Genomic DNA, 17,521 nt, shown 5'->3' with positions numbered 1-17,521 from the left:
TACTTTTGTGTTTAACATAAGAAAGAAACTCATACAGGTTTGGAACCAAGATTTTTATTTGAAGAATCGGAGACAATTTTGCTGTGAAAATCTAAAGTACGCACACAAACCAAAAACCTCTCTTCCATTTTTTGACATGTAAAACAAATGCTTATAATGCTTTTTACAATGCTTATGAAGCTGTTCTGTTCTATAATGTCATGAAAAGAAATCAAACTTAAGCCTCACGTAGTCGGATCAACAGTATATGGTTTTAAATATACTTCATAATCAAATTAAACTATATTGGTGTCTATTTAATCACTTCATTTGCTGACTTGAATTGATATCAGTGACATGCATCATTTTTGTTGCATTTATTATGTCATTCAGAGGAATTTGCATATTTAAATATGCATTTAAATATTTTACGTTTCTAACATGTAGCCTATTTGAAGTCATTTATTAAGGTAAATCTAAAGTAGCGAACATCCACTTACCCACAGGTTTGTTGACTCCCAGGAATCCTGCACTGCCCAGAATTTTGAAGATCTTATGAGCAGGAAACAGTCCTTCTTCCTCCCATTTGTCTACATGGGGGTTGATCTCTTGATCGATAATCTGTAAAACATTCAAAACGTAGTCAGAACACCCTTACAGCCTCTGTGAAAATAAAATGACAATAAATCTTGGTGGAATATCATTAAATCATTTTTTATTAACTAATTCTAACAAGCACAACTTTGAATTTTAATTACTGTACGCTTTAGTTAATGTTGGACTATGATTATTTAATGCTTTATAAGATTATTCATACTTAATATTGGTAAATACCTTAACCACTATTCTAAAGTGTTACTGCATTTATTTAAAAATAAAACAACATACTTATTCAGGCCTGTGTTTTAAAATGTATTAAAGAATGTGATCACACTAATTTATTTGCATTTTTTAAAATAAATGATATTGATAAATTTATCATTAAATGATAAATAAATACATAAATTAAAAAAATTTTTTTTAAAAGAATAAATTGCAGTACAGGATAAAAAAAAAAAATATATATATATATATATATATATACACACACACACACACACACACACACACACAAACACACACACATACAGTTGAAGTCAGAATTATTAGCCCCCTTGTTTATTTTTTCCCCAATTTCTATTTAACGGAGAGGAAATTCTTTCAACACGTTTCTAAACATTAAAGTTTTAATAACTCATTTCTAATAAATGATTTATTTTATCTTTGCCATGATGACAGTAAACAATATTTTACTAGATATTTATCAAGATACTTCTATACAGCTTAAAGTGACATTTAAAGGCTTAACTAGGTTAATTAGGTTAACTAGGCAGGTTAGGGTAATTAGGCAAGTTGTTGTATAAAGATGGTTTGTTCTATGGACTTTTGAAAAAAAAAATTGCCTAAAGGCGCTAATAATTTTGTCCTTAAAATGGTTTAAAAAAAATTAAAACTGCTTTTATTCTAGCTAAAATAAAACAAATAAGACTTTCTCCAGAAGAAAAAAATATTATCAGACATACTGTGAAGATTTCCTTGTTCTGTTAAACATCATATGGGAAATTTTTTTAAAAGAAAGCAAAATTCATATATATATATTTGACCATGTCTCACAAAGCTAACTGTAGAAGTCAAAGAAATCACATAACATTTCTGAAAGACATGTATCCAAGCAATTAGCTGTGTGATTTGAATGCGGTTTGCATACATGACCCATACTAGACCCTGAAAAAATGGTTCCTTTGATTTAACCGATTTTTAAGGTAAGTGGTTGCAAACAATTTATATGGATTGAATGTAAAGAAACAAATTAAGTTGAACATTACTACATTTTCTTTGTTTAAACTCAGCCTATATAAATTGTATAAAACCACGTACCTTGATTTATTTAGTAAATTCAATGAATCATTTTTTTCAGTAAAGTCATTTACTCATCACTTCCCGCCCTCTATATATATATATATACATAAAAGTGGCAAAAAGCCCAAAATTATTAAAAGACTTTAAGTGCCGTAAAGAGTACAACACCATCATAATAGGATGCTTCCTTGAAAGTGGGACCGAGCCACTAGACTTCCTTCTGAGTCACTTCAAGACGCCTGTATGCTGCAATAACCCATCATTGTGAAATATAATGAGCATCTGCAATCCAGCCGACATCTGAACCCGACAGACACAGCCTGAAATATACTCCTGACTGCATAAACTAAACATCCATTATCATTTTCAAGCTTAGTTGGGAAGACAAAGCTGAGTGAGTCAACGTTTTTAACCAGAAACTGAACAAGCTAATAAGAGAGACGGCATGATAAATCAGATTATGATTTTATTCATTCATTCATTTTCCTCCGGCTTAGTCCCTTATTTATCAGTGGGTCGCAAAAGCAGAATGAACCGCCAACTTATCCAGCATAAGTTTTACGTAGAGGATGCCCTCAGCTGCGACCCAGTACTGGGAAAAAAACACAAACACTCTCACGTTCAAACTCATTCCTTCATTCATTTTCTTTTTGGCTTAGTCCCTTTATTAATCAGGGGTCGCCACAACGGAATGAAACGCCAACTAATCCAGCACGTTTTACGCAGCGGATGGCCTTCCAGGCAGAACCCAACACTGGGAAACACCCATACAATCTTGCATTCACTCATTCACTACAGCCAATTTAGTTCTAATTCACCTATAGCGCATGTCTTTGGACTGTGGGGAAACTGAAGCACCAGGAGGAAACCCAAATAAAAATACAACCTTGGTGTACATGAAACTTTCAAAAACCTTACCAAACCCAAATATTTAAATTGTAGCGTATAATTCATTAATAAGTTAAGTCATAAACAAACAAAAGAAAAATCCTTATCTTTGCTTATCAGCACTGAGTATTGTTGCTGACCATGTCCATCCCTTTATGACCACAGTGTACCCATCTTCTGATGGCTACTTCCAGCAGGATAACGCACCTGTCATAAAGCACAAATACCCCAGACTGGTTTCCTGAACATTTCACTGTACTCAAATGGCCTTCACAGTAACCAGTGCTAAATCCAATAGAGCACCTTTGGGATGAGGTGGAACAGGAGATTCGCATCATGGATGTGCAGCCAACAAATCTGCAGCAACTGATGCTTTCTTGCCAATACGAACCCGAATCTACGAGGAATATTTCCAGTACCTTGTTAAATCTATGCCATGAAGGATTAAGGCAGTTCTGAAAGCAAAACTAATAAGGTGTACCTAATAAAGAGGCCAGAGAGTGTATACAGCAAGATAAATGATGTTCTAAATGTAAATACGGTATTTTTACTGTAATTGATTTACAGTAAGTTACTGGCAAACTGCTGCCAGTAATTTAGTGCAGACTCTACAGAAAATTAACAGTGTGCATTCCTGGTCATCCAGGCTACACACAACATAAAGGTTTATATGTTTGGTTGAACTTTAAAATTAAAAATAGATGTAACAGAAGCCAGCCAATTAAAAGTCATCAGACCTTGTAATACTCATTGCCTGTGCCATTCAGTGTCTGATCACACGAACACTGTGTTGCTTTAACGAGGGAGTCAAAGTAAAGCAAAGCAATTCATTAAAATCTACTTACACAAATGAAGCAGAAACAAAAAGAGCTAAATGCTCATCTCCCCCCAATAATGCATTATGTGGACAATAAAACTAAGTTGATTCAAGCGTGATGAGCCAATCATTTTAATTCAATTAAGGCGATAAAGTTCTCCATCTGTGGAAACGACTGCTCTCTGTCATGCTTGTACGTTTAATGGATTCAGATTGAGCCAAACGGTTTTAGTATGAGCTGTGAAAAGTTAGAAAAATACTGCAGAGGGATGAGCAGCACATTTCCCTTGAAAACACGCAGACGTGCAGCTTCTCTAGCCAAACAAAACGTCCCGACTTAAAATCTGTGCGCAAAACAAACATCGCTTAAAAAAAACGAAAGGAAGCAAGAGGTCAATAGTGTGAGCTATAACAATCTCAGCATGAAGAAAAACCTTAAAAACTGGCAGAGAACATTTACCGGAAGAGTCAGTGTGGATAGCTTTACTCAAAACCCCCAGAAGACTGTGACTGGATAATACGCGCAGAAAGGAAGGGTGCTCCGCCCTATCCGAACCTGCAGTACAAGGTTTTTAATTCTAAATCAAGGCTGGAAACATTCCTCAATTCTCGAAGCTCAGAAATCAGAGCAATAGGGTTTGTCAACACTTCATGCACCCAGAAGACATGACTATTGAATTAATGTGAATAATACGGCAGGGTGATGTTTCCGGGAAGTGCTAACCCCAATTTCATTGTGAACATTTTAGATGTTTTAATCATACTATGGTTAATCCAATCTTATCTGGACATCATGTTAGTGTTACTTAAGAATAATAATGTGAAGAATTTCTTCACCTCGAGTCATGCACTGACCTTCAGGAGGCCTCAACACTGAGTAAATGTTAAATACAAAGGTGCAAACTGAACTCGCGCCTGCGTTTTCCTCTTTTCAGCTCTACCCCACCATAGCTCAAAATTACAATTAAAATAGTGATGTTGTGAAAAGTCATTAGAAAAAGTTAGTTAAATTTATCATGTTAATACATGTAAAAATATTACTTACTCTTAATAATTTAAAGCTGGATTTCAGCATCTTTACTCTATTCTGATGCTCTATTGCAGACTGGGGCCTATAGTAACCTTTGATTTGGTCCACCATCCCATCTGAGAAGAGATGGAGAATGATGACCTGCCGTCTGACAGACACCAGATTTAAACATGACCTATTGTTTGTTTTTTTTATTGCTGAGCCACTAAAAAAAGCTAAATGAAATTAAATGTTTCATAAAATTTTGTTAACTAATCAGATTTAAGGGCGAGACAGTGGCGCAGTAGGTAGTGCTGTCGCCTCACAGCTAGAAGGTCGCTGGTTCGAACCTCGGCTCAGTTGGCGTTTCTGTGTGGAGTTTGCATGTTCTCCCTGCCTTCGCGTGGGTTTCCTCCGGGTGCTCCGGTTTCCCCCACAGTCCTAAGACATGACGTGAATTGGGTAGACTAAATTGTCCGTAGTGTATGAATGTGTGTGGATGTTTCCCAGAGATGGGAAGGGCATCCGCTGCGTAAAAACTTGCTGGATAAGTTGGCAGTTCATTCCGCTGTGGCGACCCCAGATTAATAAAGTGACTAAGCCGACAAAAAAATGAATGAATGAATGATAATCAGATTTAAAATACTGTCACTCGAGCAAATCAAGGCAGGTTCAGTTTGACTAGTGTTATCCACATTAAACTCCCTTGTGTTATAAATGAAAATGTTGATGTTTTTACTGTAAATTCATGATTAAATTAAATTAAACTGCATTAGTCAGTACTGTTTAAAGCAGTGGTCACCAAACTTGTTCCAGGAGGGCCGGTGTCCTGCAGATTTTAGCTCCAACCCTAATCAAACACACCTGAACAAGCTAATCAAGATCTTACTAGGTATACTTGAAACATCCAGGCAGGTGTTTTGAGGTAAGTTGGAGCTAAATCCTGCAGGGACACCGGCCCTCCAGGACCAGGATTGGTGACCCCTGGTTTAAAGTAATGTTCTCTATTTATTTTTAAATATTAGGAAATACATTTGGAGATTACTCAGGGAAACTTTAATGTAAAGCAGTTTGGTATATTTAAAGTTCTTAATCAAGTTTGGATTTGGCCCTTCATCAGAAAAAGTTTGGGCCCCCTTCCTCAATTGTGTTCAATTATTATTGATTCCCATTCATTAATCATGGTTGTTATTACAGTAGCATATCTTTTTGTACAATTTACCTTTCAGGACTGTTAATGAAAACAACAACATTTATTTGAAATAAATGATTTTGTGACATTAAATGGTTTTTAATGTCAGTTTGTGCCTATTTAATTTGTTTAAATAGTAATAATTATATTTAATGTTGTTGATAATACCATTAACATACTGTTGCCACTGGGTTGCTTGGTTTTGGGATTGTGGAGCTGTGCATTGATGGATTTGCTCCTCTGCTCAGTGTTTGGACTTTCAGCAGTGAAAATAAAACCACACTGAACTGAACTAAACTGAACTTTAACTCTGAAAACTGGACTGACACAGTTTCAATTTACTACAACTTCTATGTTAAGCTGCTGTGACGCAATCTACATCGTAAAAGCGCTATCGAAATAAAGATGATTTGATAACTGTTAAGTAATATTTATTTTAAAATGTCACATATATTATTAAGTTTACTATAAACTGTAAATAAATCTGTTAATTAACAGTTTTCTTTTTTTGTGATTTACAAGTTGTGAAAATTCAGCTCTACTCTTTAACAAAGTGACTTTCATTGACATTTTAGTGGTTTCAAACAATGTAATGTAAAAAAAATAATATATAGAGAAATATGTCAGTAAAACAACTGAAAATGTACTGGCAGTTTAATACAAGGTTTTAAAAGCGTCATATACAACACCAAACCAGACAATACATCGCTTTAAACTATTTAAAACATTAATAAAACTTACTTTTACAAACTTTTCAAGGTTAAAAGTTATTGAGAGAAAGATCAAGGTCCCGTTATGCAATTCAAAAGCATAAATAAATGGGGAAATATAAAAACATGAACACGTAAAACTGCTAATTCACAGACATTTGTTTTGTTTTTAAAATATGAAAAAATGTAAAGCAGCACAACTGTTTTATCATTAATAATAATCAGAAATGTGTTTGATCATCAAATCATTAAGCTACAATGATTTCTCAGTGACTGATTACATGAAGATCAGTAATCGGATTATTTGCCTTAATCTAATTAAGACAATAATATGATTAAGATGTTTATATGAGTTGCTTTTTTTTTGTTTCTTTTATGATCCTGTTTTACATGTTATAGCACATAGTTTAGTTGCGTCTCCACGCCATTCACATTTTCTCTATGTTTCTTGTAATTCAGAGTGTTTCATTTTTAGTTTGTCAATTTTTACCTGCAGTTTGGCACTTTCACTTTCATTTAGGAACATTTCATGTGACAAACCAGATATTGGATGGGAGTATGAACTGCTGGATGACTGTTGTTTTAATGGAATATGATACCACATGCCGTATGGAGAAAAAAAACTCCACATTTAGCAATGCAGGTGTCTGTGGTCCTTCACTCACTCAGTAGGTGTAGAGAATAGTGTCAAACAGCTGTGTGTTTATGGAATATCCTGTCACAAAATGCGGCAAAAATTCTACACGATTGACTGTAATAGTTTGATTAAGTTGTTTACGTCTGTGTACTGCACTTCAATAATTCTTCTAAAATCTGCATACTCCACGTGTCTTAATCCGATTCCTGTTTAGTTCGATTATGACCTTTATCAGATTAAATTAATCAAAAATCGCTGTTTACATGGTGAACTCTAAATCAGAGTATTGTTCTAATAGTATTAAAATCAGATTATTGGTGTCCATGTAAACATACTCAGTGACTAAGGAAAGACTGGCGTAAAGAAAAATCATAAAAATAAATTTCAATTTATTTATTGTTTTATTACACTTATTTTATATTAAATACAAATGTATTAATTTATTATGAAAATTATTCCACAATTTTACTGTTTATTATTGCTTTTGTTAATACTGGTCTAATAAACCTCCTTGGTGAACAGAAAATACTTCTTACACTTTTGTATTAATGTTTTTAAACTGACTGTCAGCGTATCAGAAGATTACACACTTCTAAGTCAAGGACTTTTATAAAGTGTTTTCAATGTTTCTCTGTCTCTGGTGAGTTCTTTTAATAAACTCTGTCCCTGAGCTTTACGCTACGGCATTGTTCTCATTATCCGTTGCTTTTTCTGTTTTCCACTTATATCCTTTCTCACACCAGCCTATTCCGATTCTCTTCAAGCCGCCGGGAATTGGAGAAAGAAACTTCCTTCCCAAGCCCTGCAACCCTTCCTAGTCTAGACAGCAGATAGAGAAGTATAATTATGCAGACTTTCACTCAATTCAATCTTATTAAAGCTAATATGATGAAGCGTTCATCACATGCCTTAGAGATGCTAAAGACATTTGACGGAAACAACTTTTGTCAACTTTGTTAAGAAACACCTTGAACTGGCTAACAAAAAAGATTAGCTATTAGTAAATTTGAGGAGGAGACTGGACTGGAAATAACGTCTCATAACAGATCCTAATACGTAATTTATGCTCAATGTATGCTTTTTTATACCAAAAATAGACACATTATTATTAATAACACTTATTAATATAATAATACATGGATTACTTTTTACAATAATACATGTGTTATTAATAATAATGTGTCTATGGTTTTTACAAGCGTTTCATGAGATTTACACCATTTATTTATTTTTACCAAATTTAATTATTATTATTATTTTTACATTTGATCTGTTAGGTATAAATGTGTCAAATACTTTGTGCTGAATTATCTATATAGTAATATTAATGTCAAGAAACTATTTGCACAATATATTTATTCTTTTTCGCATCTTTAACAAATCATTTAATTGACTTTTAAAAATCTGAATGTGAATGTTTACGCAAGTACAATTATTAAAATAAAACTGATTTTCTTGTAATATTGACAATTTTATTTTTTCTTTAATAAATATGTATGTTTCTTTAATTTAGGTTGTTTTTAAGTGTTCATGAGTTGTAAAAGTAAAAACAACAACATTAAATTACGTTGATTAAAATGGGGTTACACTGCTATGGCTCTCATTGAAAATGAATGACTTCTGGCTACTTTGACGCTTTTATGATGCTCTCGCTAACTTCAGTGTGAACGCACAGTTTCAGCCGTCATATGTGGGCGTGGTCAGCTCAGAATACATTTTCAATTTAACATTGGCTTTCATTCGTCGCGATGTATGAACTGAAAATAAATTTATTTTCATTGGTATTCTGCAGCAAAAATGTGCACATATGGTCTTGGAAGATGCTAACTGAAATACACACTGCTATTTAACATATTGCATTATTGTTTTGCATATTACATTTCGATTGAATTTTGCTACAAACATCCCTTGGTGTTATGCTGAAAATGTAATCCTGCGTTTCCTAGACGTGAGTGTAAATGCATGTAGGATAAATAACATTTAAAGGATAATTTTGCCACAATTTCTGCTTCTACATTACACACATCAAATTAATTTTGTGTATTAAATTCTCAGTTTCATTTTACAACTTATAAAGCATTATGATGTGGATACAATTTATATATTAAAACTGTGTTAGGAAATGAGAAATGCAAATGATATTTTTTAATTTTCATTTTGATTTTGCACCAACCATTGCACATATGTCTTAGAAAATGCTAATTGAAATACAGAAAGACGTTGCCATTTAACTTATTGCATTGCCATTTTGCATATTTCGAAATGGCTTTTGCTACTCGTATGCCTCCATACACTGCTAAATCTCAAATTGTAAATTCTGATGATTTTCAGATTGATATATTCATAAGATTTCTCATCAAAATAGAGCAATATATTGTTTTGTATTTTGAATTTTCAATCTTTAACAGGTTTTACTTAATAAAAAATGAATACATGCAGTAATAACATGGTCATAATGCAGTAATAACAGCTCACACTAACAAAAATGTTTACATTTTTACATTCACTACTAGTTAGGGGTGTAACGATACACCAAAGGCACGGTTCGGTTTGGTTCACGGTTTTGGAGCCACGGTTTGGTTCGGTTCGGTTTCTGTTTGCTGTGGGGTTAGGGTTGATGTCATCTTTTCAGCAATGCTAAGGAACAATAGATTCACTTTATAACAAGAACATCTAAACTTTTTCTTTACTAATTTTGCCATCATATTTTTAGTACAGTCAGACTACCTGAGTAAACAACAACAAAAAATACCTCCAATATAGACTAGTCAAAAAAAAAACAATTATCTTTAGTGCAGCCATCTTAACTAAGTAAACTAAAATTAAATAAATAACTGCAGTGTAGACTTAATACGAACTGGCTGATTAGAACCTGGTTTTTGTTAAAAATATTTAGTTATTAACTTTTTTTTAATAAAATAGCAATTATTCAGGTCCAAACAGATTTAAAAAAAAAGTGAAAATAGTATAAAGCTGACAGCAGGCCGGTTTAAGCGTCACGTGACAATCTGAACTTCCTGAAAGCGTCAAAACAAAGCGGTATTTTTACAGTTTGTATGGTTTGAGTCTTCATATCAAACACCTGCATAAAATACTTGAAATATGTCCGACACTGACAATAAAATCGGAAGTAAATCATCCATATAACCCACCTCAGAAGCTAGCAGCTGTGTAGACACAGTAAATGACCTCTTACCCACATTCACTCGCTGAAAGACACGACCTGCGCATTCGTGTAAGTTATATTCACACAGCAAACAAACAACATTCACGTCGACGGATAGTTACACGTTAATTGACTGACATACAGCACGCGGGCATATCTACCTTTCTCAAAGACGCCTTTAATGCAAAATGTTCCTCTGTGTAGAGAATATGGTCGATATTTTCGGCCGAAACTGATGCTTTCGGATTGGAGGAGGCTTTTTCTGACAACTGCCGCTTGTTGCAGACAACACTTGTTTTGAGTAAATTACGATTCGCAGTCAAACTGAGCCTCAAGATCTTTGCGCGAAGAGCCATTCTTGCAAACTGTACACAAAAGTGTTGACTTGCGCATGCGCATTAGACACCCCGCGCTGAACTCAAAGTCAAATGTGCTGTTTACTAGGCTGTTTTCAAGTCCCCTAAAAATGATGACCCCCATTTTAAGACCCCATCCTAAAATGTAAAAAAAACTTTCACGGACAAAGAGTGTGAAATGTATAGTTATTTATAAAATATTTAGCTTCTTTAAGGTTAGATAATTGCACTATTATAATACTGCATTTATACATTATTAGTTACAATTTTGTTTGATTATATCAAAGCTGAATAATTCCGATGAATCCGAAATCATTCAGGGCTGCGTTTCCCGATAACGATTGATCTTAGCACTTAAGAGCGTTTTCTACGAGTCATTTTGCGAACGTTCGTTATTGTTTCACGTGCGTTTCCCAAAAATGCACTTAACACAATTGCACGTAGCCCAGCTTTAAGTGCAACTTAGGAGTCGCTATCCGTTTGTTAAGTGCTGAAATGTCACGCTATAGAATGGCTCGTTATTGTTGCACATGTTATAGCAATCCATATAATTCTTCTTCTACTTGTGTGAATGTATATTCAACTCGAATAACATAAAAAAATATATTTTTGAGCCAGTTTAAAAACATAAATTAACTGGAAATGTCGTACTGTAAAAACACTGTCTTGCTCCAATCTCGCATAAAACTAATTCTAACAGTCCTTGCCGGAAATGACATCAGCATCATTTTCGATATTTATATGAAACCTTAATTAAGTAGAATTATTTATCAATTTCTTTATCAAAAATTGCTTATCTCACATCAAAATAAATAAATAAGTAAATAAATAAATAAATAAATAAGCTCTTACATTTATTTTTGAAAAGTTTAGCCTAATTATTAATTATTATTATTTGTATATTGAATTGTGTAATGTGTAGAAAATATAAATGAATAGAGATATACGTACAAATAAAATGAATAATGACTTTGAAGAGAAGTAAATTGTAGGTGCAATTTGCCGGTTGTCCAGCAGGTGCCCTCATAACTCTGTCTCCTTACGATGCACTTAAGGCTTTACGATTACTCCAGAGCACTCGTAGATCCACGAAGATTTTCAAGTGCTACTTAAGTTACGATGCTTTTGGGAAACAGACCGTAATATTAAGATCAGTCGTACGATCATTTCTACGAACTTCTTAGGCTTACGATGCTTTTGGGAAACGCAGCCCTGTATGATTTTTTAAAAATAATTTTTATCTTTAAATTATTTTTATATCAATATTTTTCAACATTTCCATGGATTCCCTTGTCATTCATTTAATTTCTATTTATTTGTTCATTTTAATACTATATTTTTGTATTAATTAAGTCATAATTATTATAATTACTACATTATTTAAATTTTTTTTTTTTTGAACAATGAGTTTCTTTGTTTAGCTAACAAAAATGTGAATAAAATGTTGGGTAATTTATTTATTTAATTCTTAATTATAACTTTGAATTATTTCATAATTATTGGATAAGTTTATTTCACTTATTTGTTGTTTCCTTTATACTCATTTGTGCATATTTATTTTTTATATTTATTTATGCATTAAAAAGTCTAAATATTGTGAATATTGTCAATATGAAATTGTACATTTATTTTTAGTAATTAATAACTTTAAATGTATTTTATTTATGATATTAACCCTCTACTGCATGGCGTAACCATATGGTAACATGATACTCATGTTCATTTCCCTGCTACTGTTTTTTTAGGACCAACATATTATTATTATTATTTTTTTTTTGTTGGAAAGTGAAGACCTTAGAGTAGCCAATGATGTGCTTTGGTTAAGTCACATAATATGCTGTGTTCTTCGGTAACACAATTTCTGACAGATTGGCGTTTATTGTGAGTAGTTGCTAAATGCAAATGTAAACGTCAATAAAAACAAAGGATCAAATTATGTCAGATCCACAAAAAAATCTGAAACATCACCTCCTGTAAGTTATGAAGACATTCAAAACTCAATTTTTTAAAATAAAATTATTATTTTTTTTATAAATCGATCAAATGTAAGTTACCAAATGGCAACACTGTGCAACAGTGGAACATGCAATATTGCAATGTGTTAGCTAGCTAGCAAGGTCAGCTGTGAACTTAAGTTGTAACAATAACAACATGAATCCTAGTAATATAATGTTGATTAGTCATGTGTTAATGACATTTGCATTATGGATAAAATTAAGTTTTAATGGCAATACTATACTTTTGATTAAATATCAATAAAGGGAACAGTGTATTAGCGAGCACCACCATGTTCTATGGTAATTTAAAGAAGAAAAGGACAGAACTGGCTCTTCCTGCAGATAAAAGTGAGGATGAGATGGGTTTTAGTGACCATAAGAAGGATGCAGACTGGACATTTGATAGAGACAGTGGTAACAAAAACCGAGGTAACAAAAACTCCACACTTTAATGGCCCTTTACCACAAAACTGTGATTTTATTGAACAGCTAAATTACTCCACCATTTAAGCCTTGATTTATCATCTTAATTACTCGAATATTTTATTTTCACTCTGTTTTGTCACACAGATGTCACCTTTTGGCTGGATGCCCATAAAAGAAACCCAAATCAGTCCATCAAGTAAATCTCTGGTAAACAGTGCACAACGGTAGTCTGATTTATTACAACACTTCAAAGGGGAATACACAGCATATGTAGGTCCAAATTCTGAATATTCATTAACAATGAAGGGAAAAAAGCCATTTAGAGTTAACCAACGTCTATCCGTGTTTGAGAATGTCCTTTTTTGGGCAGCGAATTCCAGCAAGTATTACGTTTTTAACAGGTGTCCATGGGCAGCAGTGAACACTAAACTGCGAATGTTGGGGGATTTTCTGTCCACTTTAGCAAATGACACATCCACCTTTCTCCTTGAACGGGTTCTTCTCCTCTGGAATGCCTTTGACCAGAGGATCTTCATCCGCTCCTCCTTGAATGTACTCTGTAATCTCTTCACAGCATTTGGACACCTGATCGAAAGATGTAATGTAAATGTAGATTTATATATACTGCTGGTTAAAGGTTTGGGGTCAGTATGTTTAAAATAAGCTTCTCCTGCTCACCAAGGCTACATTAATTTCATCACAAATACAGTGCAAATTGTAAAATTGTGAAGTGTTATTGCACTATAAAATAACTGTTCAAAAGTAGTTTAGAATTTAATTTAATCCTTTATTCCAGTGATTTAAAGATGAATTTTCATCTTCATTACTCTTGTCTTCAGTCACATGATCCTTCAGAAATCACTCTAATATTAATTATTATTATTCATGGTAATTGTAATAAAATCAACAATGACTGGATTAATAATTAGATTTGAAACTAAGAAATCAGTTATTTTAAAAAATTAACAAATGCCTCCTTGATTAACAGAAAAATTTTATTTAAAAAAAAAATACATAAAATAAAACCTCACCCAAAATTTTGACAGCTAGTGTTTATATCGCATTGAAGTGGCAAAACATAGAGCATTTCCAACAGTACTGTTTGCCATTACTAAAAAAACTTGCTTGCTCAAACTACTTAGTTAAGATGAGTTGAAACAACTTAATTCTTAAGGTTTTTTTCCGAACAACTTAATTGTTTATGTTCATTCCACTTAAATTTGTAAAAAAAACTAAACAAAACAATGAAATTAACTTGTCGATTTGTGTTGGGACAACATGAAGTTATTGTGTGGAACCCAGCATTTTTTTTTTTAATGAATGATCAGTGTTTGTTTGGTGTATATGAAGTATATAAATATATGTTTTGTCTGTTCGATTTATTAACAAAATAACTAGTTACTGTAATTAAATTACTTTCCCACTGAAAAAAAATATTTTAAGTGATTACTTTTTACTTTTAAGGTAATTTAATTACATTTACATATAATATACTTGCCTTAAATTCTACCATTCTCTACCATTCTGTATAAATCTATTCAGAGAAGTAGAGATCAAGACAATTGCATGCACTGTAAAAAGTGAAAACTACTTCAGAAATGACTTCAGTTTGTTAAATCTAGATGAATTAATTAGTTTCCACTTAATTCATTATGTTTTTCAGTAATAAATAAGTTGGAAAAACTTATTCTACATAACTACATTCTTTTAGATGTAAGAAGCTGAAGTCATTTATTTAAGCTGTTCTAATGAGGCTTTTTCAGTGTGTGCTTAAGAAAAAAAAATATTGAGAATTAATTCATGACATCATAAGGTATAAAACCTAAATTAATATTATATTACATAATAATTTATTAAATTATAAAGATATATAATAAAAACATCTAATTTAATTATTCAGATATTATGCATATTAACTCTAATAATTGAAGAGTGCAAAAACCTCTAACTGCGGTCTGAAATGTTCTCCTAATATAAGAATTTATCTCAACCTCCTATGTTTAAGTTCAGTTATTTCACTTGAAAGGCTATGAAAAGTCACTATAAGTGTAAAACTACTGAGCCAACACACAAGAGTCTGAGAAAAATACTAAATTTATAGGAAAACATCAAATGGCTTTTAGAGGTTTTTGCATCTGAAGTCTTCAATTATAAATCTAATATATAGTTTTTTCAATTAAAGAAGGTTAGATTTGTCCAACAGTTGTATATGCTTAAGAAATGTGTCAAATAATGCTATGTATGAAATATGGTGTCTTTAATATAAAATGTTTTTATAGATATGTACATTTTAAGTGTTTTTTTCTCTTTAAATAAAAATAAAAGTTTCTGTTTGACTCAAATTGAACAAATTAAGATATAATTTCTATTGTAAAATTTATGTGAATGTTTTATTAATGCATAAATTCATTGAATTACTTATTGAGTAACTTTTCACACAAAGTTATTAGAAAAGTAATCTAAATACTATTGTAATGATGTAATTAGTATTGGATTGCTTTTTTGAAGTAAGTTATCCAACCCTGCCCATAACACAATTGCTTACCTTCGCCCTTTCTAGCTTCACCTCAGTTTTGAGCTGGGTTACTTCCATCTTCGCCTTATCCAGGTCAGTCATATTTTCTACATCTATGATCGGCATTTTCTGCATGAAATCAAACAATCATATCATTTACATGTTGTGTTGAATGAATGGATTATATTTGATATTCAATATACTGGAAATAAGCAAACTTACTGCTGCTTACGATGAGGTCTCCACTCTGGAAAATGGACAGAGATTCTGCACATCTCTCTCAATCCGGTTTATAAAGTAATCTGCATAAACATTGCAATCTCTTAATCTCATTAAAACAAGTACTCTTATTTTACCTTTCTATAGTCTTCTTTTTTTCTTTGTGGTTAACTATTATTGTGGATTAAAATACATTCGGCAAATGAAATGCATACTTGTACAACTCAATTATATCCTAAAGATAATCAAATTGGCATGAAAGGTTTTCTGCTAATGAGCGATGGATTGCAATGTAGGTCAAGGGGACATAGAAAGTATTACAGGCTACTGTGATGAGCATGCTAATCCATGTTACCCTTAACCTGTCACATTAGATAATACATGATCATACAAGATATGACATGTGTTCTTTCACAAAATGTTATATTATGCGCTACATTAAAACATATATTATATCATATTATATTATATTATAAAAATATTTATTATTTACTCATTTAATTTCTGTATTTTATTTTATTGTTAAATAATGTATATAAAATTAAGTTCATCAACTTGAAAAAGGTTTCTTTTATTTAAAAAAGTTTTAATTTAAATTGTATTCGTTTATTTCTACATAAATAATTTTTAAACCAATTTTAAACTTAAAATGATTTATTTTTAAATTTGTTTTTATTTTATTTTTTTGGCTTTGTTATTAATTTATTTTTAGTACTGGATTGTAATCAGTCTACAATATTATGTATCATCATTTATTTATTTTAATATTATTAATATATTTATCACAAAATAATAATTTTATTATATGCTACTATTATCGTTGTCACATTTATAGAAGATATTTAATTACAATAATAATTATATTTAGTTATATTTATATTTTATTATATTATGTTTAGACATATTATAGTATTTTATGGTATATATTGTTTAATTTGTCGTTATTATTATAAAATAATAATGATTATGATAATTCTACTTTTATTTGGTTGGTTATATATTATGTCTTATATATAGTGTGTATAATAGTTTATGTGTGTGAATAGGAGTCTATGGGTGTTTCCCAGTGATGGATTACAGCTGGAAGGGCATCTGCTACGTAAAACATATGCTGGATAAATTAGTAGTTTATTCTGCTGTGGCAACCCCAGATTAAAAAAGGGACTAAGCCGAAAAGAAAATGAATAAATGATATAATTTTAATTATATAGTATTATTATAGTTACTATTATTATTTTATTATATTGGTACATTTATATATATATATATATATATATATATATATATATATATATATATATATATATATATATATATATATATATATATATATATATATATATATATATATATGAAATGTATCAACATATTAAAAGAATAATAGTAATAATACTATATAATTAAAATTGTAATACTATATTAAAAGAGGTAACTTAAATTGTTGTACTTTTATATATTGTATTGTATACACAAATAGCCTACATAAAAACTATGTATATTTTAATAATAATATGTAAAAGACTAATATGAATCTGCCATTGAAATATCTCTGAAATATGCCGTAATTATTTATTTCCTCCTTTGGGAATGGGAATAGACGTAGTTTGCTGTAGTCCTGGGTGTAATTGTGATGGAAATGACTAAGTTCAGCCCGCCCTTTCAATTCCACCCCTGGCAGAATCTCCTTTTATAAGCCCATGATTGTGTGAGA

General features: G+C 31.6%; 2 protein-coding genes across 2 annotated transcripts in view; both read right to left on the bottom strand.

The window, feature by feature from the left end:
* Positions 1–10,675, bottom strand: part of zgc:85777 — a 36,710-nt gene extending 26,035 nt beyond the window's left edge. Inside the window, exons 1-2 of the mRNA NM_212935.1 lie at positions 10,459–10,675; positions 480–600 (exon numbers count right to left, since the gene is read on the bottom strand). Of these exons, the coding sequence (NP_998100.1) occupies positions 480–600; positions 10,459–10,653 (316 nt within the window). The 5' untranslated portion in view covers positions 10,654–10,675. The remainder of the gene's footprint in view (positions 1–479; positions 601–10,458) is intronic.
* Positions 10,676–13,104: 2,429 nt separating this feature from the next.
* Positions 13,105–15,837, bottom strand: gngt1 (guanine nucleotide binding protein (G protein), gamma transducing activity polypeptide 1). Its single transcript, NM_199967.1, has 3 exons — positions 15,814–15,837; positions 15,622–15,720; positions 13,105–13,661 (listed from the first exon to the last, which is right to left on the bottom strand). Exons 2-3 carry the CDS (start codon positions 15,715–15,717, stop codon positions 13,536–13,538), a joined length of 222 nt encoding a protein of 73 aa, NP_956261.1. The 5' UTR covers positions 15,718–15,720; positions 15,814–15,837; the 3' UTR covers positions 13,105–13,535.
* Between the last annotated feature and the right edge of the window lie 1,684 nt (positions 15,838–17,521).

The sequence above is a fragment of the Danio rerio genome, chromosome 19, assembly GCF_049306965.1.
Source record: "Danio rerio strain Tuebingen ecotype United States chromosome 19, GRCz12tu, whole genome shotgun sequence".
NCBI lineage: Eukaryota > Metazoa > Chordata > Actinopteri > Cypriniformes > Danionidae > Danio > Danio rerio.
Note: the sequence above shows the minus strand (reverse complement) of the source record. Positions and strands in the feature narration are given on the sequence as shown.